Raw genomic sequence first — 25,234 nt, forward strand, 5'->3', positions numbered from 1 at the left:
CCTTTTTTCTGAGAGTGTACAGAGCAGTTTTTGCCTTGCCCCATGGTGATGGAGGACATTTACTTGTCTTTGTATATTCCATTGAAACAAAAAGGCATGGACAAAAAAAATTGAGAAGTGAAAGTGTCATGTAATGCAGATTTATTTTTGTTGGTTTTTAATTAGTTTGAATCTTGTCTTTGAAAGGGTCTTCCAGAGCTGGTTCTGCTTTTCAGATCTACAGTTTCTCTGGTGTCTCTTGCGAGTGCTGAGCCTGGTTCTATTCTAACTATTTTGAAAATATGTGGGGTTTGCAGTGAATTATATTGTTAGTCTTGAAAACTAAATTTTAAGATGGAATTGCATAATTGGCACAAATTGTACGGATGTGTATGAACAAAACACAATCAACGTGTGGCTGTCCACTGTCCGGTGCAATGACATGATCAGTTTAACTCCAGTACCCGCAAGCTGGTGGGCGGCAAAAGAGGGGGGAGTCAGTGTGTGATCCATATATGGGCACGCCATAGACTCTGCATTGCTATTGGATGTTGGCCCTGTGCAGCTGCCTGTCAACAAGATGGCCTTCCCCTCTGCTCCGCTCTGGCCGATTATTTTGGTTATTCGAAGAGCCAGCTAGCAGACTAGCATTTGGCCTGTTTCTTTTACGACGTAGGTGAAGTGGTACCCTGTCATTCGAATCAGATAGTTAGCTACATTAAGCATAAAAGACGTAGCGGGCTGGCTAACGTTACATTAAAGGGCAATAATTCAAGCCCGATATTTACCCAGGGGCCATAACTAGTGCAGCTAGCCAGGTACCGCTGCGTGGGTAAACCGAAGAGGTAACTTAGCTGCCTCTCGCTACCTCGCCTGACATTTCCATCGGACCTCTTCCTCGTTCTGTAGCTGGCTAGCTAGTTTGTTGTGTTGATGAAAAACAGGCCGTAGAGCCGGGACACTGGATTAATTAAGACCACTGGAGACACTGGGACGCAGAACAAAAGAAATAACTTGTAACATATTTTCTGAGGTAAGATCACCCAATATTTTTGATTAGCTGTAATCTATTTGTAAATGTTTGATCAAAATCGATATATACAGTCAGCCTTCACCATGGGACAACATCAACATTTCTGTTGTTGGATTTGGCTGGTAAATTAGCTAACGTTAGCTGGCTAATGGACACTCTTATTTTACGCTAGGCTAATTGGCGAGCACTTGCTGTCTCATTATGTGTTTAGTAGACTTAATAGATGACAGTCAGTGTGTGTATTGAAATAGTATCAAACGTTAGCTAAGTTAAACGAATAAGTGGGTCTGGCTGGCTAGCTAATGTTAGCAACATTCTCATACATCCGCGTTGGCGTAGTCTAACGTTAGCTAGCCTAATAACTTGGCTACTGTATTTGCCTAGCTAGGTAATTAAATGTTGGCTATCTATTAGCATTAAAATCGAGTGGAGCAGTAGCTAAATGGTTTCCTATTTATGACCGCTCAATTGGCTAAAATGCTATATAATCTACACATGTCAGAAATGGTAACGAACTTTAGGTAGCTAGGCTAAGTGAGACTGTTAACGTTAGCATAGCTAACGTCAACGATAGTTTGCTAAAATGGTTTGTTTGCTAGCTAACTGGAATAACTAGTTGCTTAGCCTAGCTAACTTTGCTCTGCTTCGGCTTGTTGTCTTTTAGATGGTCGTTAGCCACCGTGTTATCAAGGTTTGAACCATCATCGGTGTGAATGTTATCAGTTGTAAGTTTTAGTAAAATCACTTCGCATTATTTAAGATCGAAAGATGCGACAACGCTAAGTTGGCTAGCTAGCAACATGTTTGCGTCAAATTGCCAACAAGCTAACTTGGCGAAGCAATGGCTGTCTAGCTAGAACTGACGTTTCGGTTGAATAGAAATATTGATGACATTAGCTGCTTAGGTAAGCTAGCTAAGTAAGCTATTATTAATTTTCAATGTTCACTGGGTAACGCACATGTAGCTGCAACTCTAGCTAAATAATATACCCGTCAACCCCAGCATGTAACGTTAGCTCGACTAGTCTTGCTAAGTTATTTGTAGCTAGCAAATTTAGCCTGCTCCTCTCAACGCTAAATTTAACGTTAACGTAACCAAGTTGGCTAATTTTGTCATTTGGTTGAAGTATTTAATTTGTACCACCACTTAGCAGCTTTACTAACCGAGGTAGTTAACTTATAATCGTAGTTTTGGTGGGATTGTTTAACTACATGAAAAGTTGGCTAACTAAGCTACAGTAGGTTAAATGAAGGCAACAAAACATTTATCAGCTGTCTCCGTGGTATGACCGGTACGCTGACGTTACTCACAAACAATCGATCTGAAAATTGACAGATCTGTTTCAAGAACAGTGTCCAGGCTGATTAAGACCAACTGGAGTGGTAACCATACATGTAATTTAATAATACCGAAGTTGTTCAGGCCGAACCAACGTTATGTATCTCGCAACTGGATATAATGCATACAATATAGAGATTGTATTACCTATTTGATCTGTTAATGAATGTCTTAATGTGTCCATGTGACGTAGAAAGCTTCGTATTCATTTTTTATTGCATGCAACGTTATCAGTTGTGTATGTGTGACTTTGGACGCAATGCATATTTAGATTCACTTACGACTGTTATAAACAGTCTGTCAGGCATGAAGCTTTCTGATTCACTCTGCGTGTGCCAACCTGTTGGATAGATCTTAACCCTATGCTAATGTGAACAATCGTTCAGCTTTCTGAATTCACAGCAACAGTTCAGACTAAGCCCAGTTATTGAGTGATCAAAGTCCTTTGAAAGCAGTCTTCAGCATTTTTTTAAGACCCAGCAATTGAATTTCCTGTTAGGGTTTTTGTGCAAAAAAAACACTTGAATCCATGAATCACTTTCCCGTATTTACCAAAGATCTGTAACCATGACAAATCGGTCCACCTCGGTACTAATGAAAGCTGGGCTGGGAATTATGAGCGATTGGTCCAAAAAAAGGCTTTAATTTCACATGCATGTATGATGGGGGGTGGGGTTGAGGTGGGTGTTGGACAAGCCATTCATGGTGCAGGAGGTAATACTTTGTTGAGTGAGAAACCGGAGGGCCAGGATTAATCAAAGTGCGAAGGTTCTCCTCCAGACTTGACTGTAACACCACAGTCCCCGGCCCTTAGCCAAGGCTCCTTCGATCACTAATTTACCATTTATTTATTTTCTTTGTGAGGAAGGGGCCCTCTTGATTATTTAATCGCGGGTGGGTGGAGTGAATGTGGCGGGGGGGCCATTGTTCCAGGAGCCCAGGAGTAATGGGCCTTTCCTGCTGGCCTCTGACAGCCGTATTGTCTCCGCCTAGCCCTGCGATGGGGAGAATCAGCAGTGGTGATAATTTATCGCCCTTCTATGTCGTCCGAGAGCCTCAAAGACAGGGGGGGGGAAGAGGGCAGCCGGCCTCTCTCCGCTGGATGGGACGGGTTTGAAATTAGGCACTTTGGAGTGATGGGCATGCGGGGGGCTGCCTTTAAACACGTATCGGTCTGAGGTTGAGTGAGGCCCTTTTTATCAGGCTGAAGGGCTTTCCTGCAGGGGCCGTCGGCTGTGCTTCCAGTGTGATAAGGACGTGAGAGCTGCCATTCAGGAATGCGTCCCGGGCGTACTTGCTCGTGAGGGGCGCGACGATGACACATTTGGCTGCACTTGCTTTGGCTCGGTGAGGTCACTGGGATGGAGACGCTCCTCTGGAGGTGCTGCACCGCTGTAGGCCAGGCGGTGGCGCCAGCGAGGCGCAGGAATGATTTTATGTGGGAGGTGATTTGGAGGATTATGCAAAAAGCTGAAACCATAACACAGGGGCTTTGGTGTTTGTATGGGAATTTATTCTTGCCTTTGATTTTGTCTCGCTGTGTGGAAATTGAGATGTTTGTGGAGAAGGGTTAAAACGAAACGACTCATGTTATTTCTGTGTATGATTCTTATTTGCTTTCTCTTCCCCTTCTTAACTTCTCTTCCCCAATCTTTTGGGTCAGTTCAGTTTCACCGTATTTCACAACTTAACCGAGATAGGTACCGGAAAGCGAGTAGTTCAAATCATTCCTGGCATAGAACATGGGGGGGGAAAAAAAGTAATTGATGGTGATCACCATAGGACTTTGCCCATTTGCTGTGGGATTGTAGGACTGTGAGCTGCTTCAGCAGTTCTTTAGGTAGAGGGTAGCTTTTTCCACGCCACGGATCAATCCAGACGTTCCATTGTCCGCGTCGTGCCAGTTAATCTGCAGTGGTCTGGTTGATAGCGCTCGCTTATCTTGGTGCAAGCACTCGGCACTTTTAGTCGGCAGGCAGTCGTTACTGGGGCCGTGGGTGCAGGGTTCGTAGCCGCTATCTTCGGTTTGTGTTCGATGAGCCAGCAGGTAGGAGCCTCGGTGTCGGTCAGCCCCGATGTGCTTGTTGCTCGTGGCCCTCGCTGGCGGCGAGGCGGCGAGGCTGAAGCGCACTGAAGCCGGCGGCGGGAGCGCCGTTCACCCACACCGGCTCTCAGGCAGGCTGCGGCAGCGCCTGTCCCTCTTATCTCGTCACGCTTTGTCCGTCCGTGGTGGGCGTAAATAATAGATGTGTGCCGATAGACACGCCCTTCTGCCCACTTTGCAGAGTGTTCTTCAGTCGGGGCCAGGCCGCTGGACCCGAACCGCTCTCAGAACCAGGCCAGGCGTTGCCCAACTTATACAGGACCACTGCTGTAATAGAGAGAGGAAGAGGGAGGGAGAGAGATATCTGGGGTTCATGTGCGGTGTAGGCCTATGGCGGGGGGCTCATGGCTTGGGCGGCCTGATTATAAACCCCTTTACCCGTACTTCTGCTGTGACCCGGCTGGGACTACTGGATCTGCTCGCCTGTGAGGAAACCCGACCCTGTTCCTAGAGATCTTCCATCCTTTAGGTTTTCACTTAAACCCTAATTTGAAAACCTGCAGGACGGTAGATTTCCAAAGAACTGGGTTGCGCAGCCCTGGCTTACAGGAACCACATTGGCCTTCCCGGCTGGCACACATGCATGCATGCAGGAATGCACACACGCTCTTTTGGGGACGGTGTGCTATGCTGGCATTTGCACCCCCGTCCAGGCGGAGGGCAGTCCAGACAGCACAGAGTCATGGACCTCCCACCCCAGACCTGAATGGACTCCCCCAGCGGTGGGACATTGTGTTCTTCTCAGATTTAGCCATGTAAATTCACAGCACTTGTCGATGAACAAGCGTACTCCTCTTGGCTGCGAGAGGGCCGTTTCTGTTGGCGACAGACCAGCGTATCTGTCATTCGAAACAGCTGGACAGTCGGTCCCGAACATCTCGTCCCTCCTCCTCTCCTGGGTTTTTGGCAGGACAAAGCGAACGGCTCTCTGCCAGGGTAACCCGCTTTACCCTCCCTGAGCTCGTGACAGACACTGTCAATCTTAAAACGGCGCAGACGCACGCCTCGCCCTTCCCCTCCCGATGGCTCCGTTTTGGCCTTCCTCCGTCCTGAAGTGCACAGAATCCATTAGGCGCGCTATTTCTCCACTATCGACTGCTTGGGAGAGGCTGAAATGGAGCTGTTTAATTAATTTGAGGCCTGCATGAGGAGAATTGCTCTTACCGTAACCTGACGTAAAGAGTAATCGAGTTTGGCCTTTGAGCCCCGGTGTTAGACCCAGGCTCTGTGCCCTGTCTGGGCTTGCAAGGCCCCTTCGAGTGGAGGCGTGACCGGGCTGCTCCCGCCGGGACCATCTCCCAAAATTAGAGCGCCGCGCCCCTGAAACCCGACCCAAACGGGGAGGCGCACGGAAAGCTGCAGCCTGTACCCCCCTCGGTAATCTCCGTACTTACTCGCCTGAGGGTCCTGTGTCTTTGCTTTGATTTGGCGTGTGTTGTGAGTGTCACTGACCTTTGAGATAAGCTGTGAACATTTTTATTCAGAAAGTGTTCACTCAGGAATTCTCGCCAAGGCGGCAATATTTTTCCAGTGTGATCTTGGTGGCCACAGTAAGCAGAAATCCAGAGTACAATGTGTAATGATTAACCTGAAGGAAGTTGAGTGTGTCCCTCCTGACCTGTGAGGCTGACGGCTGGTGTGTGTCTCTGTTTCAGATCACATGCGCCCCGCCCTGTGGTGGCGCCCTCTGGCCCGTGCAGCGAGTATGAGCGGCGAGGGGCACAGCGGCTACCCCGCCTAAAAGACCACAGGCTCCCCGCCGCTCCCCGAACATGGACCGGGACACCTTCTCCCACATCCGGCTGTGGTGCCCCCGGCCCTTCGGCACCTACTCCCAGAACAAGCCCCGTGCCGGGGGGGCGGGGGGTGCGGGCGCCCCCCTGTGCAAGGCTGACGCTCCGTCCGACGCCAGGGAGGAGCAGGAGGAGGACGCCGGGTCCGAAAACACGCCCCCGGACCCGGCCCTGCCCGCCAACCCGCCCGCCCCGCCCGCCCCGGCCGCACCCTCCTCCCCGGGGGCCAAGGTGGAGGACGGGCGGGTGCTGCTGGACACCTGGTACGTCATCAAGCCGGGCAACACCAAGGAGAAGATCGCCTTCTTCGTGGCGCACCAGTGCAGCGGGACGGGGCTGCCCCGGCCCAGCGCCATGAAGGTGAAGGGCAACTGGGCCACGGACTGCACCAAGGCCAAGCGCCGGCGCCGCTGCTCCTCCTACGAGCCCCCCGGCCGGCCGCGGGACCCCGTGCCCCCCGAGGACCCCGCCGAGACCGACCTCCTCTCCGTGGCCGAGATGGTGGCGCTGGTGGAGCAGCGCACCGCCTTGGCCCTGCAGGGCATCGTGGGCCAGAGTCCTCCCGCCACCGGCAGCGCCCCCCAGACCGACCCCACCCCGGACCCCGCCCCCGTGTTCCTGTCGGAGCCCCCCGCGCCCCGGCCCCCCTCCCCCGGCGCTCTGGAGCCGGAGCAGGAGGAGCCGCGGCGGGTGGCCGAGACCGTGGCACATTTCGAGCAGCAGCAGCAGCAGCTCAGGGCGGGGGCCAGCCAGCCGGCCCGGGAGGGAGACTCGGGCCCCGGGGCCTCCCACGCTCGGGGTGAGGTCCGGATCGCCTTCCGGGTGTCCAGCCTGGACCCCCGGTCCCAGTCGGAGCCGGCGGGCCGCCCCAGCTGCATGTTCATGAGCTGCGGGGGCGGGGGCAGCCAGGCGGGGGCGCGGGCCAAAGAGAAGATCACCTGCGACCTGTACCAGCTGGTCAGCCCCTCGTCCAGGGACCCCGGCCTCCTGCTGGCCTCCTCGCCCAAATCCGACCCCCGTGGGGAGGGCGCTCCCGAGAGGCCCGCGGGCGGCTCCGCCCCCGGCTCAGACCCTGCCCAGGAGCTGGGCGCGGCCGATAAGAAGGGGGCGGCGCCGCGGGAGCGCGTGACGGGGTTCCACGTGGAGGTGGTGGTGACGGGCGCGGTGGACCAGTGCGTGTTCTACGGGAAGGACAGCACGGAGAACGTGCAGGAGGAGACGGTCTGCTTCGCCATGTCCGCCCCCGCGCCCGACACCTGCGAGGACCCGCCCCCCGGCCAGCTCTTCTTCCTGCAGGCCCCTCGGCCCGAGGAGGACGGGGGCGGGGGCCTGCGCTCGCTGGACTGCGCCAACAACAACGGGCCCTCGGGGGGCGCCGTGGAGCGCCCCGCCTCCCCGTCGGGCGCGGGCGGGGCCGGGGACGAGCGGGCCGACCCCTCGCTCTGCCGGCTGTACCGCCACGTCTCCCACGACTTCCTGGAGATCCGCTTCCAGATCCAGCGGCTGCTGGAGCCGCGCCAGTACATGCTGCTGCTGCCCGACCACATCATGGTGAACATCTTCAGCTACCTGCCCACGCGCTCGCTGGCCGCCCTCAAGTGCACCTGCCACGACTTCAAGGCGCTGATCGAGACGTACGGCGTGCGCGCCACGGACTCGCGGTGGAACCAGGACCCGCTGTACCGCGACGACCCCTGCAAGCAGTGCAAGCGGCAGTACGCGCGGGGCGACGTGTCCCTCTGCCGCTGGCACCCCAAACCTTACCACCACGACCTGCCTTACGGACGCTCGTACTGGATGTGCTGCCGGCGCACCGACAAGGACACGCCGGGCTGCCGGGTCGGCCTGCACGACAACAACTGGGTGCAGCCGTGCGAGCTGGTGCAGACCCGCGCCAAGAGGGAGGACGGGAGGTGAGGGGGGCGCCCCCTCTGACCCCCGCCCTCCCCCCTCCCCCAGAACCCCCCCCCCCCCACCCGTGCCAGGATTAAGGGGTCACTTCCCTTCTCACCGACTTGTCATATTTATCTCACTTCACTTCTGTTCACACACTGCAGTCTCCTGATCCGGAGTTCAATTCGGATTTTTACGCTCGTTCTCGGAAGTTTCGCAATTCCTCAGATTGGAACCCCGGCGAGGAGTCCGTCCTGGTAGCCGGTCATCCTCAGCCGAATCTAGTAGATTGAGAGACCTTGTAAACAGAACCTGCCCGCCCAAAGCTGTCTTTAAAGATTATTTGGGGAGGGGGGTGCGGAGGGGTGAGGGAGGGTGTTGTCGTCGGCAAAAATGCTTGAAATGAAATGAAATACGCCGACAGCAGAAAAAAAAAAAAAAGCAACTGGATGTCACTTTGTAAAGATGGTATGTTTGATTGCTTGGTTGTTTTCATGTGTGCGTGTGTGTGCATTTATCTTCTGTGCTGTTTTTTTTCTTTTTAGGAAATTACCCACCAAATGATTTTAATCATCTTTTATTGATTTAGGTTTTTTTATTTCTCTGGCCAGACTTTTTCACACCCCCCAGCACCTCGTCCACGTCCTGTTGGCCGGCAGAGGCCACTTGTTGCCAAAGCCGACCCTCACTCCATACGCGGGGGGTGGGGGGGAACAGGGCCACACAACTCTCGACACCAGCTTCCAGCCTTAACCCTTTTCTGGCCCGTTCGCCCATTCTCTCCCCCCCCCCCCCTTTAAACTGCAAATTCTGTCTACAAAAAAAAAACAAAATGGTGCCCAGTGATAACCGCTGACTTGGTTGTGGGAGACTCCTGTAGCGTCTCGAGCTGTACATTGCTAATGGGGAATTTCTGCTTCTCAAATAAACCGTGATTAAAGTTTTAAGCGATTAAAACTGGCATCCTTCCTGCGGTGTGTCGTCTGTGTGAGGTGTCTCTTTATTCCGGGATGGCTTCTTTGTGCGTCTAGGTGTGGCCTGAGCACTTTGATGTGGCTGGCTGTTGATTTCGTGCCCTTTCATGACCCCTCTTTGCTGAAGGGTTTTCCCCTGCGTCTCGACAGAAAGGCGGCCGGAGGAACGCCAGCGGTGGAGGCGGCTGTTTAAGCCAGAGGCTGAGATTAACAGCGGCTTCATGGAGGAATCCCAAACGTTTTTCATTATTATGATTATGCCTTCCATTTAAGTCCTCCTTCTGTGGTGCTGTTGTGTTTTACAGCGAGGGGAGATCACTGATCTGCTGATGTGGCACCACAGCATACCTGTCCGCCATTTTGTGTCAAACGCTCAGTCTGCGGAGCAGCAGTGACACTTCCAAAGCCAATTACAGTGCCACGCACTGTAAACACAGACTTGCTCCTGTCCAGAATGAGCAGATTGCCAACAGGTTCTATCATTACACTGGAACAACAAAATCTCTTGCATACAGATGTCACATTCTGCCAGTATTTCCCTTACATTTAAAAGTGGTGAGATTAGTGTTCCCCCGCCTGCCAAGTTTTTCCGCATTAAATGTTTTCCGATGCTTAATCCGTTATCCGTAGAGATTTATGGTGCATGAGATTAATTAATATGAGCAACAGTGCCAGACCAGCGAATATAGCCTAGTTGCAACATGACTAAAGCCCAAAATGCTAATTAACTTTGCTCACTTGGAACCATGATGCAGATCATAAATACGTGCAGATGACATTAATACATTACCATAAATGTTATAAAAATGCATTTCATTACATAAAATGGGATTGTTATGGTTGAAGATGGGAGAGGAGCCAAATTCAGCCTGATGAGGTGGGTGTTTGGAAAATGGCCACCAGTTCTGCTGTCCTGACCAGCATGGGACAATGAGCCAATGAGAGGCCAGTACAGACCAGCACCATGGCTGTGGCTAGAGACCACATTGGTACAGGAGACCTGGTTCCCCCCCTGGATACAGTGCCACGAGGTCTGTCCTGTGTGCCCATTTTGGAGCACCCAGTTACACTTAACAAAAGACACTGAAGCATCAGACTAGCACATGTAGGGACAGTTGCACAGACAGATCAAGTGTAGTCCCAAGATTCAATTTTGAATGGAGAATCTCCATACAACACTCAATTTAGTCCAGGAGTACATGTAATCTGTCTGTGAAACTAACCCCATGCACACATTTCAGCTTCTGTGCGCTGCTAGGCTTAGTGAGCAGTGTGTCTGGGGAGCTACCGTATCTGGAAGCCCAGGCTCACACTTCTCTCCGCAGTGTGCAAAGTACAGATGCATCAGCCGAATGCGCCACGTGCCAGCCCTGTTATTGGACAGTCTTCTACAATTTACAGTTATTTAACATGTCCTTGTTTGTGCCATAAACCTAATAGGGGAATATAAGCATCAACAAAGGTGAATAGTGCAAGAAGTTTGTCATCTGTGTGTGTCTATTCACTGAGGATGACACTACTAGTTCTTGGGTGTTCATTTTGTTGGCATAATTGTACTAGGCTCGAATCCCCCTTTCAATTATCTCAGCTGACGAGACGCCACGCTAACAACAGCCTACAGTGGCGCATGAAAGTAGACCGTGTGTTATCTGAATATGAAATGAGTAGAGTTTATGTGGTCGTTTTCCTTACCCCAGCTAAATATGGAGCCTCAGTCCAATAGCAGAATGTAAACGTAAAAGATGCTGTTGCGGATGAGAAACGGAGGTAATGTAATTCCAGTGCCTTGCCACTAGATGTCAGGTTCTGCACACAAACACAAGCTACAGGCCTAGCTCTCTCGCTGGGCATTTTAGTAATTACCAATTTTGTGTATTGTAAAGCAAACCAGCTGGATTATTTTCAAGTCTCCTTGCACCTGCATGAAGAGATGTGTATCGATCCAACACAAAAGACAACTGTTAAAGAAAACTAGAATGGTATGGTTCAAATTGTGTTCACATTTATTAAGTTCTATAAACAACCGTGAAATATACACAACAGAGTTGTGTTTTGCCGACATGTATTTGTGGATATATGTAATCCTATATACCATTTAATGCATACATCATTATGCATAGGGATGCATGTTTTTTCATCAGTGTCGTATTCAGGGTCTGATGGTACGAGATGGGTAAATATGGGAGTGCTGGTATTCAGCTGGTGTCTCCTAGGCATAGTACCCCCACATGAAGACTGCGACAGTCATCATAATGATGCCGTTGGCATTAACCACGTGTTTCCAGAGGGGGTCCTCACTGATATCGGGCATCTGGTTGGCCGCCTCCTCGACCTCCTGCTCCGACGGTTCGGGGGCCTGAGCGGAACTCACACCGCAGAACCAGCCAATCAGGCGGCCGATGCAGGACTGGGTCTGACGCCCCTCTGTGTGAGTGGCAGAGGGATTAGGTTAGAAAATGCAGGCTAACAGACGTGCGGAATCTATTTTAACTTTTAAACGCAAAGGCCTGCCCTCACCCTCTCCCTCTTCCATCTTGAAGGTGTTCTTCTCCTCTTCCTCTCTGCGGGCGTTTCTCCCTCGTTCTTCCTCCTCTCGGTCCAGGTCCTCCCTCGGTTCCTTGGAGTGACGCAGACTGAACACCAGACGATGGAGCTGGAAGGACAGGAGCGGTGGTCAGGGACAAACCCCTGGCACAGCAGGACCAAACCTCACTGTGTGACTGCACTCCTGCACTCCCCATCAACTGCACAGCAGGGCTACAAATCACACATAAAACGCAAAATACTGTTGACTTCTAGTATACATAAAGAAGATTTGAGCTCAGATTTGCATGGGAGGAAAAACGGTGAAAGCCAAAACAAATGTAACCCTAACCTTTGTCAGTTTGTCCCGTTTTCTTTTCCAAAAAAAAGGCGTCCTTACAGCATGAAGTTGATATGTCTGCTGCCTGTTACTTATTTTATCCTATCAAAACTTCAAATCAGTGGGTCACTTGATGGCACATGTATTAAGGCTTTGGGGTTGGTGAACCCTCACATACCAATCAGTACTGCAATCTGTCAACTTAGGGAGGCCAACTTCCTGTGTACAAATCAGTTTATTGATCAGGCTTCACTCTTCTCACTAACACCATCAAGAATAAGTACTGCATGTAGCAGGAAGTCAGCCTCCTGAGGTATGTACTCTCAGACTGAAGATACATCAGATCATATTTCCATTCAGTTCACCCTGCAATATCCTGAAAGGAGAAAACAACACCCAGGCATTTGTACCTTTTTACTATCTCCAGATGATCATATGAACACTCAGAGCATGATAATGTCCTAAACTCTTTTATAAGTCAGATAAATTACACCTGTTGATGTATTTAAGAAGAACTCTGCTCCTTTTTATTAATAGCCAGTGTTCATGCAGCTGTGGTCTTGTCATTATCTTATATATACATATGCCTTATATGTGGAAGGGTTAAGACGTTATCCATATTATTCTAATTATTATATATATATTTTTAGGTTATATAAAATGATATGATCAGCATTACTGGGTAACCATGTGAGTCGGATACAAATATCTCATAGGCCGGAAAGTTCAAACTTTTCCAATCTTGTACCAACAAGATTTACTTGCTTATGGAATGAGGCGGTTGTCCTTGACACTGCCACACACATTTGCACAGTCCTCTCTAAAAGGGCTTAAAGGATCGTAAAGAATGCTTTCCTTAGTAGTGTTGCCTCTGTCAGCAGGTGTGCTCTTGTAGGAATAAAGACCCTTATAATTGGATTGAGTGCTAAGTGGTTTCATGACTGGATGGCCTCTTTATTACAAGACAAGGGTGGATTTTTCCTTCTTCATGTCCTTGCTAATCAAGCAAGTCGGCAAGTTAACATGATATTATGATGATCTTGGAAGATTGTTTACAGCCAGTTTATGTCCTTTTCCTTAGCCTCAAGCTCCCACGGTGCATTGCAAAGTCACTCTGCATGTTGCCTATCACACCTCCTATTGTGAGTGTTTTACCATACCAAATCAGAAGACCAGTTTTGCTGTTTAGATTATATAAAGGCTATATTTGGTATATATTATTACCACAGTAAACATAAATAGTAACATAAAATGGTGTGTTTTTCCTTTAAGGGTAGATGAAATTTAACCCAATGTATAAACTTTACCTTCATTTAGGCAGATGGGTCAATGGTGAACTAAATTATCATATGACAAAACATGACGGAATGATTGGATGATTGTTGTGAATGATTTTCCACCACTGCACTAAACTATAGAGAAGTTGCCTGCAGCAAGTTAATGGGTGTTTCTTTCCAGTGATGTTCCGGGATACTCACGTGTTTGTCTGGTACAGCTGGGGTGCAGCCGCTCACGATGACCACCAGGGCGGCAGTACAGAAGAACAGCAGCACAGCAAAGTAGAGGTAATGGACCCCGCACACTACAGAGGGGCAGTTAGAGGGGAAGAGGCAGCTGCCCGACCCAAAGGCAAACTCAGGCGCCATTCGGCATAGTCCCATGGCCAGTCCTCCAATCAGACCCCAGAACGCTCCCTGGAAGAGAGGGGTAAGATGGAGGGAATAGAAGAAGAACAAAATAAAGAGACTGAAAAAGAAAGCAATCATAATAAAAAAAAATGATTGAACCTTTATTTATACAGGATAAGCTTTCTGGACACACAATGCTCATTTATAACAATGCCCTGTTAATGGCCCCCTGAAGTAGTCTAACCTGCTTGTGTTTGGATTGTGGGAGGAACCCGGAGTACCCGGAGGAACCCCACGTGGGCACAGGGAGAACATGCGCGCTCCACACAGAGAGGCCCCCGGCCAGGTTTCCACCCAGGACCTTCTCGCTGTGCGGTGGCAGTGCTACCAACGCTTCGTCCCAAATATCTGTCATATCCATCCACTGTCACCGCCCGTTCCATCCACCACATTCTCCCCGTTCTCTCCTCTTTCCCTCACCGGCTCGTTCACTCGTTTCACGAACACGGCCAGGAAGAAGACGGCCGTGATGGGCGGGGCCAGGTAGCTGGTGACGGACTGGATGTAGTCAAACAGCTGACCGCTCTGGGCTGCCTGCACCACAGGAATCCAGCAGATACTGACGGCCACAATGCACAGAACCCACACTCTGAGAGAGAGGGAGAGAAGGAGAGGGGGAGAGAGCGGGAGAGAACGAAAGAGCAAAGGCAGAAATAGAGAAAGAGGGAGAGAAAATGTGATGGGATAGAGGAGAAAGAAAATAAAATAAGACTGATATAAATGACACATAAGGAGACACAGAGAGACTTATGGTGACGATGTAGACCCGGGATTGAACTGAAAACACACACGGTCAGATTTTTCAAACCTGCCCACGATCATGAGTTCGCGGTCGCGGGCCTGCGGCCTCAGGCGGGTCCAGATGTCCATGGTGAACAGTGTGCTGCTGCTGTTGAATATGGAGGCCAAGGAGCTCATCAGGGCTGCTAGCATCACTGCCAGCATCAGGCCCCTGAGGCCTACGGACAGAGCACAGCCAATGAGGGAAGAGATATTTACACAGAGGCAGGTTGGGAAATCTGAGCATGGCTCCCAGCCTATTTCCCTTCATACTGTAGATACAGCATCTATTGCGTCCTACCTTTATTATGTATTATCCACACCCATATTGCGACTGGGTCAAACACAGCATTGTTATGGATTCAAATACTTTTCTATGCTTTACTGAGCAGGTGTATCGGAACCTATGAAAAAAGAAGTGCAAAGACCTTCTTTCTCGTCCTCTTGACTGGCTCAATTGCACCACAATGGCAAGATCAATCGAGGCACAGCAAAGTATTTGAATCCAAAGCAATTACTTATTTGATCCAGGTCATCACTGCAGCCAAATCTAATTCACTCATTTAGTAGAAACTGTTTGCTATGTGGCTACAGAAGAACTAGCAGCTACCAGATGACAGGCTTGTGACCCTGTGACAAGAACTGCTAACCTGCAATTACCTAGTGAGTAGCTAGGGGCTGCATATTTAGCTTAGTGCATACTGTAGCCCAGAAAGGCTCTTAAATGTGACAGGCAGATGATTGCTGAGACACAGAATGCACACTGTCATTTCTAAAACTGTCAGGAGCAGCAGTAAGTCATTGATGGGAAATCAATGACAGAGCAGACTCACCCCGAGGCATGATGGACACCACCAGTTTGGGGTAGGCGATGTTGGAGCAGCCCACCTCAGTCCCACACACCTCCTTACACACCTCCGGGACCACACAGCCCACCTCCTCTGCAGGGAGAAAGGGGGATCGGGGGGGGGGGGGGGAGAGGTAAGCATTTAGAAGCCGGCTGTTTCCCAAGGTAACTGAGTGAGTCACTGACATAGCTGCAGAACCCCACAGACACTGACAGCAGTGTTGGACATATAAACTATCTGTACGGTATAGCGCATTTTAGTGTCACAATGATGCTTTGTCATGATTCTCCTATCAGTATGAACTGTGTTGATTGCTAGACATTTCCACACTTTGAGTGAATAAGAGCGAATGTCAATCAACTGCAAACTCTGTGTTATGGATGGATAACAACTGAAATGTGCGAATTTCTGGAGTTTTGCGGGGTCTTGAGTTTATAATCAATGCTGTATATCGGTGAGGACCCGAGAAACCAGAATTTGGGGGTACGGGGTTGACTCACCGGGGTACAGGACCCGGCTGATCATGCCAGGGAAGACCATGAGGAACATGGGCAGCAGTTTGAGGTACCCACACATGATGCACCCCGCTTTCACATGCGTCAGACTGCGGGCTGCCAGGCAACGCTGCACTATGACCTGCCGTCGAGAGGGGCGGGGTTAAAACTGTTGTCATTTTGTTTTACAGAAGAGATAAAAAACAGTAACATACCCCTGTGTAAAATCCAGCTATGACCAATATGAAATACTTTTGAAGCTTTAGCTGGTCAAAGCATGTTGAGTATGGAGCTGGTCTAACTGGTCAACCAGCTACCAGCTGTTTTTAATTCTAGCTTGAGCTGTTTTTTCAGCAGGGTGAAATACCCTCTGGGTTTACTGAATGGAAATGTACATTCAGTAAATATCAAAATTTACTAAAAGATGGCCAACACACCCCAAACAGCAAGGTAGAGTGTCAATTCTGCAATGCTAGTGGTCCATTCCTGCCTCACCTTCCCCATGTTGATAGAGTTTGGCATGTGTGTCATATACCCCAGTGAGACTCTGGGAGTGGAGTGGAGCGGAGCGTGACCCCTGCAGAGCGTGTGTGGGCCTGACCTGGTCGGTGCACCAGTACCAGCTCCCCACGATGGCGATCCCGAACAGCACGCCGGGCCAGGGCAGGTCCCCGCTGGCTGGGTCCCGCAGCAGCCGGAAGGCGTCGGGCCGCGGGGTGTAGCAGCGCTCAGAGATGTTGTAGCGCTGCGGGTCCAGGGACGTCCTGGTGCCGGGCACGGCGGACGGGTACCGCTCCAGCAGGGCGCCGTACCCCCCCACCTCCACAAAGGCTGCCGGCATCAAAACGGGGGGTACGGTGTTATTTCATGTCAGTCAAAGTCTTTCTGCTGTTCTCAAAATATATACACTCAGTGAGCACTTTATTATGTATTTATTAGACTTCTACTGCTGTAGCCTATCCACTTATAGTTACGATGCGTTGTGTGTTCAGAGATGCTCTTCTGCATAGCACTGTTGTAATGTGAGGTTATTCGCGTTACTGTAACCTTCCTGTCAGCTTTGAACACTCTGGCCATTCTGCTCTGACAGCTCTCATTAGCGTTTCTGTTTGCAGAACTGCTGCTCACTGGATTTATTTTGTTGTTTTTTTGCACCGTTCTTTGCAAACTCTAGAGACTTGTGCGTGTGAAAATGCCAGGAGATCAACAGTTTCTGAGATATTTAAAATACTTATTCAAGCCAAATCTGGTGGATAGAATATTCAGGCTGCACCCACTGAAGCAGAGTTCCAGTCTGACTTCAATCAAAACCTGAAACAACAGAAGGGCGCTCACTGTCTGTGAGTGTCTGCTGAAGTGTGTTCCAGCAGCAAAGATAAACATTTTTACAATTTACTTAGAAACGACAGCATTTTATTTATGTATTTGTTGAATGTGGTTGTTGGCTTTTAAATTCCCCATGAAAGCTCCTGTCATAGGTTCTGTAAAACATGTCACTTTCGGATAAATACAATATTTGGCTAGGCGAGGATTATTTGCTCACAGAAAGCAGCAAGGACGAAGGCTCCAGTGATGATGACGAAGGTCTGGACGGTGTCTGTGTACATCAGAGCAGCCAGACCACCTAGACGACATGAGGATATCATAGTTACCAGTTAATGAAGAAGTGACAGTTACTTATTAGCAGAGTGTACTGTCAGAGTGTAAGTTTTGGAGTTAAAAGTGGTAATCAATATAACTAATCAATATTACCCATAGTTCATAATTACTGACCGTATAGCCTATGTAGTTTAGAAGGGAGAGACCTAGGCTCTCTCTCACTCTGTCCTCCTCTCTCACTGTAGCAATTAATCTAACTCAATTAACCTTAGCAGTCTGGCAAATGTAACAAATTATGATTTATTATGTGAAACGTAAACACTGAGAGATGTGATATGAATGCTATAAATGCCCAGAGGGACTTCCCCTCTGTGGGATTTTGGACAAACATCTTGTTGTGTGATCCCTGTCTGCAGAATAAATAATACTGTTATAGTTCTTGCCTGTTGTTACCTGTTGTACAGGTGTTATTGTGGTGTTACCTGTGACAGTGTACAGGGCTGTGTTGTTACCTGTTGTACAGGTGTTATTGTGGTGTTACCTGTGACAGCGTACAAGGCTGTGTTGTCACCTGTTGTACAGGTGTTATTGTGGTGTTACCTGTGACAGTCTACAGGGCTGTGTTGTTACCTCTTGTACAGGTGTTATTGTGGTATTACCTGTGACAGTGTACAGGGCTGTGTTGTTACCTGTTGTACAGGTGTTATTGTGGTGTTACCTGTGACAGCGTACAAGGCTGTGTTGTCACCTGTTGTACAGGTGTTATTGTGGTGTTACCTGTGACAGTCTACAGGGCTGTGTTGTTACCTCTTGTACAGGTGTTATTGTGGTATTACCTGTGACAGTGTACAAGGCTGTGTTGTTACCTCTTGTACAGGTGTTATTGTGGTGTTACCTGTGACAGTGTACAAGGCTGTGTTGTTACCTCTTGTACAGGTGTTATTGTGGTGTTACCTGTGACAGTCTACAAGGCTGTGTTGTTACCTGTTGTACAGGTGTTATTGTGGTGTTACCTGTGACAGTGTACAAGGCTGTGTTGTTACCTGTTGTACAGGTGTTATTGTGGTATTACCTGTGACAGTCTACAAGGCTGTGTTGTTACCTGTTGTACAGGTGTTATTGTGGTATTACCTGTGACAGTGTACAAGGCTGTGTTGTTACCTGTTGTACAGGTGTTATTGTGGTGTTACCTGTGAAAGTCTACAAGGCGGTGTTGTTACCTGTTGTACAGGTGTTATTGTGGTGTTACCTGTGACAGTGTACAAGGCTGTGTTGTTACCTGTTGTACAGGTGTTATTGTGGTATTACCTGTGACAGTCTACAAGGCTGTGTTGTTACCTGTTGTACAGGTGTTATTGTGGTATTACCTGTGACAGTCTACAAGGCTGTGTTGTTACCTGTTGTACAGGTGTTATTGTGGTGTTACCTGTGACAGTGTACAAGGCTGTGTTGTTACCTGTTGTACAGGTGTTATTGTGGTGTTACCTGTGACAGTGTACAAGGCTGTGTTGTTACCTGTTGTACAGGTGTTATTGTGGTATTACCTGTGACAGTCTACAAGGCTGTGTTGTTACCTGTTGTACAGGTGTTATTGTGGTGTTACCTGTGACAGTGTACAAGGCTGTGTTGTCACCTGTTGTACAGGTGTTATTGTGGTGTTACCTGTGACAGTGTACAAGGCTGTGTTGTTACCTGTTGTACAGGTGTTATTGTGGTGTTACCTGTGACAGTGTACAAGGCTGTGTTGTTACCTGTTGTACAGGTGTTATTGTGGTGTTACCTGTGACAGTGTACAGGGCAGTGATGGCCAGAAGAGCAATCACAGCCACATAGATGTTCCAGCCCAGGGCCTGCTGGATGAACACAGCACCTGAGAACATGTCCACCTGTGAGGACAGAGACAGACAGAGCTGAGATCCAGCAGTAACACCACACACTGCCCCTGTCCAGTGCTAAACTCACAGAACCTCACATCAGTTAGCGATGCATTCTCATAAGCAAAATATATTTTTTATACCACTGTGAATTGTTTTTTTCCCAACTTTTATTCCTTTATTTTTCCTATTCTCAGAAGATTCAGGAAGTCCAATCACAACTGTCAGCCAGCCTCATCCTGACAGCACCCCCTATCAATTTGAGAGAAGGCAAGCCAGGACACCCACCCTCTGAAGAACATGCTAGACACTGCTACAGTTTCCTCAGTGCAGTTTGGCAGCTGAGCAGAGCTATATAACTGTAAATTAAATTAAAATGTTTCCTGTGTGGCTGGTGTGTGCTGGCACCTGACCAATCTAATGACCAGGACTAATGCCCAAAACCCTCCCTCCCTGGGCAATGCTATGGCTACTGTGCACAGCCTGGTAGAGCTCCTGGCTACAGTCAGTGCTGGGGGTTTCAGACTGGACTGTGGGCAGTGTCACTGTTCCAAGGTCACTGTTCTAAATCTTTATTTAGCCCTTGGAACAGTCACTCCATGACTGCATTTTGACATCCCTGCTTTATAGCATAGTATTGTATAGTAAAGTATAGTATTGTACAGTATAGTATAATATGCTAGAAAATAACTGCGTTTTATGCTGCCCAAGGACTGCAAAATGGGAAAGACAGTTAACTCAAAGGCTCTGCATATGTTAACCATGTGCCACTGTCTTCGGTCCCATATAATATACTTATAGTGCAATATGATATAATCAGTTATAACACATCACAGATCTGCATGGTAGCCTCTATCCAATTTGGTTCATTGATTTATATTAGTCAAATAGCCATGCTCCTTCAAATGAAATTTTGAACATCCATCAGCTTTGACAGACACTCTCAGACTCACAGAGATTTTGGTGAAGATATAAAGGAAGAGAGAGATGACGGAGAGGTACAGGCTAATCCTTCCACCTCCAAACCTTTTCTTCAGGTACTGGGGCATGGTGATCACCTAGAGGTTAGAAGGGAGGGAGATGGGTGGGGGGGCGAGACCAATAAGTAGAGTTATGGGTAGTGTCACAGAATGTGAACTCTCTGAGATGACTGTTGCCTGAACAAGACCATTACAGAGATCAAATATACTGCAAATAGATGTTAAAAAAATAAATAAATGACAAAGCTATAATAACACTCATTGCTACTTTCAGATACTGTGATATTTATAAAAATGTACTGCTGTGAAATGTATTTATTATTATATTATGCAACAGCACTACATATATTACAATACATTTCAGCATATTCCAAATCCATGAGGGTAATCTCCAGTCCCATATTGGACCCAGTAAAATAAGTTAAACATCATCAGTGTTATCAATGTTCAACTGCACAAGAACCATACTGTAATTGGTCACAAAAACCTGGTATTGAACAAGTGCTGCCTCAATAAAAGAGGTGGATCAATAATAATAATGAAGTCCACACTTTTGTTATTTTCTTATTCAGTAGCCTGATAAATTTGAACTGCATCAAAACACGCAGTGACATTCAGTGTTATTACGAGTGTCTGCACACAGTATTTAAGCAATGTAAATAAATCATCTATAGGATTTCATGAAGAAGACAAAGAATGCCCAAGAGAAAGAAATGGCAGCCTTCTATGAACACATTGTGTTTCAGTTTATCTTCTTGTGTAGAATGGATCTAAAGATACAGTAGCTATCCTTGATGAACTTCAATATCTCAATGTTAATCATCACCTTTCTTCATGTACTACCATGTTGATTGTACTCTTCAAGGGTTCTGATTATCTGTATGTTTACACTAGGACTCGGAACTGTACTGTCCTCTCAGGTCCTCTACTTGTGTTTGATCTGCACTTCGTTGTACGTCGCTCTGGATAAGAGCGTCTGCTAAATGCCATGTAATGTAATGTAATGTAACTACCAGTACAATGCAATTGTTGATTTACTGAGGACAACATAATGTAATCAGTTGGGTGTTGATGACTTTACCGATTTAAGTAAAATACTTTTTCCAAGTTAAAGGATGTTACATTATATTCCCCTGTACGACAAACACTTCAGTTTCATTTTTTATTAATTCTGATTCTTTGGCAATAGAAAACCCAGAGAAACAGCTAAAGTCTGTCTCAGTTCAATCTCAGAGTAGGCTTTTCTGAATGATTTTAAAATGAGTACATTTATTTGAGCTCCATTCAGTTACCAGTAATGATTGATTACATCAGCATTAGAATGTTCAGTTAAGAGCATTCTCATCACACATAACCTTAAGGGTTAATGTGATGAATTCATGTGAGAATCTGTGGGTCTTACCCCAGCTGTGAGATAAACGGGTACAAACAGCCAGCCCAACAGGAGGACAATAAACAACGCCTGAAACGAAAACGGTAAAGGAGTCAGAGGGGAGAGAAGCCAAACTGAACGGTTTAATGATACTGCGCCACTGTGAATTTATATTTCAGAAAGCAAACTGTGGCTATGTTTATCAGATATATGCTGGCCTCAGAGAGATTGCTCAAAGGACAAATAAAACAAAAACGTACATACATTCCATTCAAAGCCACCCACAGCGATCCCACTGGCTGCTCCTGTCCCAGCCAGACCCACAAAATGGCCACTGCCGATATTACTAGCAAATAGGGAGGCACCCACCTGAGAGAGGGAAAGAGAGGGTGAGAGAGAAAGAGTGAGAAATTGGCTGAGGGAAGAAAGGGTATCCTCCTTTCTTTTTTTACATAAAACAAGCATCTTTGATGACCAAGAACATGTTGCAGTGTTAAATTATTTCTTTTCTTTTTATTCAATGTCCCTTGTAGTGTAGCTTTCTGCATAGTAGAATATATGGACAGAAATGCATTGCCAGGTCACAGGAGGATAGAGTGGCTGTGTGCTTTTGAGTGAAAGCAGGAAGAGAGGCAGTGAGAAATAAAAGGAGGGAAGGCTTGAGGTGAAAGAGTGATAGGAAACGCATTGATAAAGAGACTGAAAGTGAAATGACAGGCTAATTATGGTTTATATAAAAGAAGAAAATGGCAATGAAATGATTGGACCTTTCACCACAGCTGAGAAACTGAAAAGCACTTTAGGAAATGGGAGAGATTAGAGAGAATAAGAGGATTAAAAATAGATTCCACAAAAGAATAAAAGGGTGTCGTTAAATTCATGGATCTTTTCTCACCGGCCACCATGTCATGGTCCGACCTGCTAGGAAGTAACCGCCCACCGTACTGCGATTGGTCCGGAACATGGACTGAAAAATGGGACAGAGGGGTGAATTAGCTCTACCCCATACCGGTGTGTGGCCATCTGTAGTCTTGTTGCATTCGCATGAGAGTCAGATCTTTGGGTACCCTGCTGAAAAAAACAGCTCAAGCTAGGTTTTGAAAAAGCTGGTAGCTGGTGGACCACTTCAGACCAGCTCCATACGCAACATGGTTTGACCCGCTCAATTAATGTTTTGAAACAGCTGGTAGCTGGTTATTTCAAGCTGGTCATAGCTGGATTTTACACAAGGGACAAACTGTAACCTCTAGCTTTTGCTCAATGCTTGCCACAAAGCCGGGTGTTACGACACTCCATTTCCCTATCCTTTATCCTGTCACACCCTAGACCAGGTCATAACACCAGGACAAACACACACACACAAAATGACAGTCATCAAAGACACAAAATGGAGACTCAAACTTGATTTACAGAATATGTATGCAATGACAGGCAAACAGACCCAAATTCCCACACTGATGACCATCAGGAAGTAGCCCACGATAACGATGATGTCGGCAGGGTTGTTGATGGTAACCTTAGACCCTGAGCCCGGACCCGTGGAATTCTCCATCTCCAAAAAAGTGCAGTTACTTCTCCCCTCCACAAAAACCCTCAACCGATTGTCCCTCTCACAGATAACCTGAGACAACGGGTGACCAACACTGGAGCAGAAAGGTTTACTGAAAGGCCCAGGAAAGACTTTAACTGGTCAGAGAGCGAGAGGGAATGAGAGCCTCCAAATGGCTGGAGCCTGAGAAAAATGAGTGAAGGAGTGATAGAACTGTGAGAGAAAAGTGAGAGAGAAAGGTGGGTATATAACAGAGAATGTGACTATGAAACACATTAGACCTTTGCCCACTAGAAAAAGACTGATTCAGGACTTCATTAAGGCAGTAATTATTAACACACCAACTTCAACCCAGGAGCTCACACCCCCATCAACTAACATGTGTATATCACACTGGGACTCTGGGACACTAATTATTCTTGTAGTGGTAAAACAGTTGCAGTCACTGCACAGTAATCCAGGAGTCTGGCTGACTGAATATGTTCTAGATACCAGTCAGTAATATTCCAGTGAACGGGAAATTACTAATTTAAAGCCTATACATTTTGTGAGGTCCTCAAATTCACCCATGTTAGTGATTGTTCTTTAATTATGAAACTTTATGAGCTTCTATCTTTTCACTTGTTCATAATCGTTCACCTACATGCCCTTGAACCCCGTACCAAAGAACAGACAGAGATAGACACAGGACCACGAGCAGTACTAAGAAGGTGACACCACATTAGGAAGGGTCAACATGTACAAACCCATTAAAACACCTTCCCTTCCATTGCAGAGTCCAAATGAGTTCAAAGCCATCGAGTCATTAACCGTACAGGGCAGATCCTCCATTTTAGATGTTCAGGAGCCCCACTCTCCCATTGGTCAGGTGATACAGCAGGTGCTCTGGTGTCTTTGTTTGCTGAAGTTCTCTCTAATGTGTAACAGTGGTCCGGTTAATGATCTTTACTGCTTCACAACATGCTTAGAGTTTCACCAGCGTCTACAAGACACCACTTCACGAGTTCAGAGGCCACACTGAAGAGTCGCGTCCAATTAAATCCCAGCTACCTTGTATCGGAAACAACAGGCACGTTGAGCTTCAGTGAGAGACTGCGTGGTTTACCCCTACTCACACAACTGTGGAGCTACTGCCTTCACCCATCAACTGCCATCTGTGACCTTCTTCTCAAGGACCTGAGAGTTATTTAAACCGAGTCTACAGAATGCCAGACTATGTACGGCCATCTGAGATTCCTATGAGTTTATAAGATTTGCAAGTGCAACACACTAGTCTCAATTAAAGTCCAGATGCCTCAGTGCCAGCAATTTATTTGAGAAGTAATAAGAGGCATGAACCACAAAAATGAAAAATGCTATGTAAAAAAAACACTCAAAAATATTTTTTTTGCAAATGCATCATCTGTATGTATTTTTGTGTATAAAAACAGCATTTACACAAAAGAACAGTGCAGACAAGGATACATTCTGTGCATCTTCAAGGAGGGGGGGAACAAGCAGAAACACCAAAAAAGCCTGGGAGCCAGCAAAGCCAATTACTCACAAAATGTATTACCAAGTTTTTAATGGTTTTAAGGTCACCGGTATCATAACCAGTGCTTTTCAGTCCCATTTCTGAACATCGGCTCATGTGCCTTCAGGGGTGTCCTCTCTTTAGTTGGACACACACACACATACACACACATGCGCACGCGCACACACACCTCTGCATTCAATATACACAGCTTGTCCCAAAGGGCACAAAAGCAGAGGGCCCATTCCAATCCCTTATTAAACTTTTTCTTGCTCTCTTTTCTACTCCTAGCTCCACCCATCGGGAGAGGCTAGGAAAAGTGGCAAGAAAAAGAAATTAAGATGGTGAAATCAAGAAAACATGAATTAGGCAAATGGAATGTCCTCATACCTTCAAATGTCAGTTCAAAGCCACGGCAGTTACAGACATGGCAGATGGGCAGAGGTGAATCCACAGGTCGATCATTCATACCTCAGGCTTGCCGAAAAAAGCAAAGGATGCGCTGATGTTTTCTTGCTCAAGTGAAAGATTGTGTGTTCTTAACTCCCTAATTCTAGCT

The 25,234-nt window shown here is 47.5% G+C and overlaps 2 protein-coding genes across 6 annotated transcripts; one reads left to right on the forward strand and one right to left on the reverse strand.

Moving 5' to 3' along the window:
* The first annotated feature begins 537 nt into the window (after window positions 1–537).
* fbxo46 (F-box protein 46) lies at window positions 538–9,102 on the forward strand. 3 transcript variants are annotated; one of them, XM_061217836.1, is made up of 2 exons: window positions 538–1,012; window positions 6,111–9,102. In XM_061217836.1, the coding sequence occupies exon 2, from the start codon at window positions 6,228–6,230 to the stop codon at window positions 8,163–8,165; it is 1,938 nt and encodes a 645-aa protein (XP_061073820.1). In that variant the 5' UTR covers window positions 538–1,012; window positions 6,111–6,227; the 3' UTR covers window positions 8,166–9,102. The 3 variants fall into 3 exon arrangements, with proteins under 3 accessions (XP_061073820.1, XP_061073821.1, XP_061073822.1); XM_061217837.1 differs by lacking the exon at window positions 538–1,012 and adding an exon at window positions 1,544–1,737; XM_061217838.1 differs by lacking the exon at window positions 538–1,012 and adding an exon at window positions 5,877–6,005.
* Window positions 9,103–11,324: 2,222 nt separating this feature from the next.
* slc5a2 (solute carrier family 5 member 2) lies at window positions 11,325–23,165 on the reverse strand. 3 transcript variants are annotated; one of them, XM_061217843.1, is made up of 15 exons: window positions 23,055–23,165; window positions 22,509–22,580; window positions 21,878–21,982; window positions 21,644–21,703; window positions 20,215–20,319; window positions 19,168–19,273; window positions 17,332–17,412; window positions 16,390–16,619; window positions 15,795–15,930; window positions 15,280–15,387; window positions 14,475–14,625; window positions 14,087–14,255; window positions 13,457–13,672; window positions 11,615–11,768; window positions 11,325–11,539 (listed from the first exon to the last, which is right to left on the reverse strand). In XM_061217843.1, exons 1-15 carry the CDS (start codon window positions 23,163–23,165, stop codon window positions 11,325–11,327), a joined length of 2,019 nt encoding a protein of 672 aa, XP_061073827.1. The 3 variants fall into 3 exon arrangements, with proteins under 3 accessions (XP_061073827.1, XP_061073830.1, XP_061073829.1); XM_061217846.1 differs by having other exon boundaries at window positions 11,633–11,768; window positions 23,055–23,093; XM_061217845.1 differs by having other exon boundaries at window positions 11,627–11,768; window positions 23,055–23,093.
* Window positions 23,166–25,234: the final 2,069 nt, after the last annotated feature.

This window comes from Conger conger, chromosome 13, assembly GCF_963514075.1.
Source record: "Conger conger chromosome 13, fConCon1.1, whole genome shotgun sequence".
NCBI lineage: Eukaryota > Metazoa > Chordata > Actinopteri > Anguilliformes > Congridae > Conger > Conger conger.

Excerpts from the sequence above, each read along its gene's own strand:
- fbxo46 (XM_061217836.1), top strand. The coding sequence starts at position 6,228 with ATGGACCGGGACACCTTCTCCCACATCCGGCTGTGGTGCCCCCGGCCC.
- slc5a2 (XM_061217843.1), bottom strand. The coding sequence starts at position 23,165 with ATGGAGAATTCCACGGGTCCGGGCTCAGGGTCTAAGGTTACCATCAAC. Across the intron at positions 13,673-14,086 it reads TGAAACGAGTGAACGAGCCG|GGAGCGTTCTGGGGTCTGAT; the intron begins GTGAGGGAAAGA and ends CCTCTCTTCCAG. Across the intron at positions 11,769-13,456 it reads CAGCTGTACCAGACAAACAC|CTCCATCGTCTGGTGTTCAG; the intron begins GTGAGTATCCCG and ends CTGTCCTTCCAG.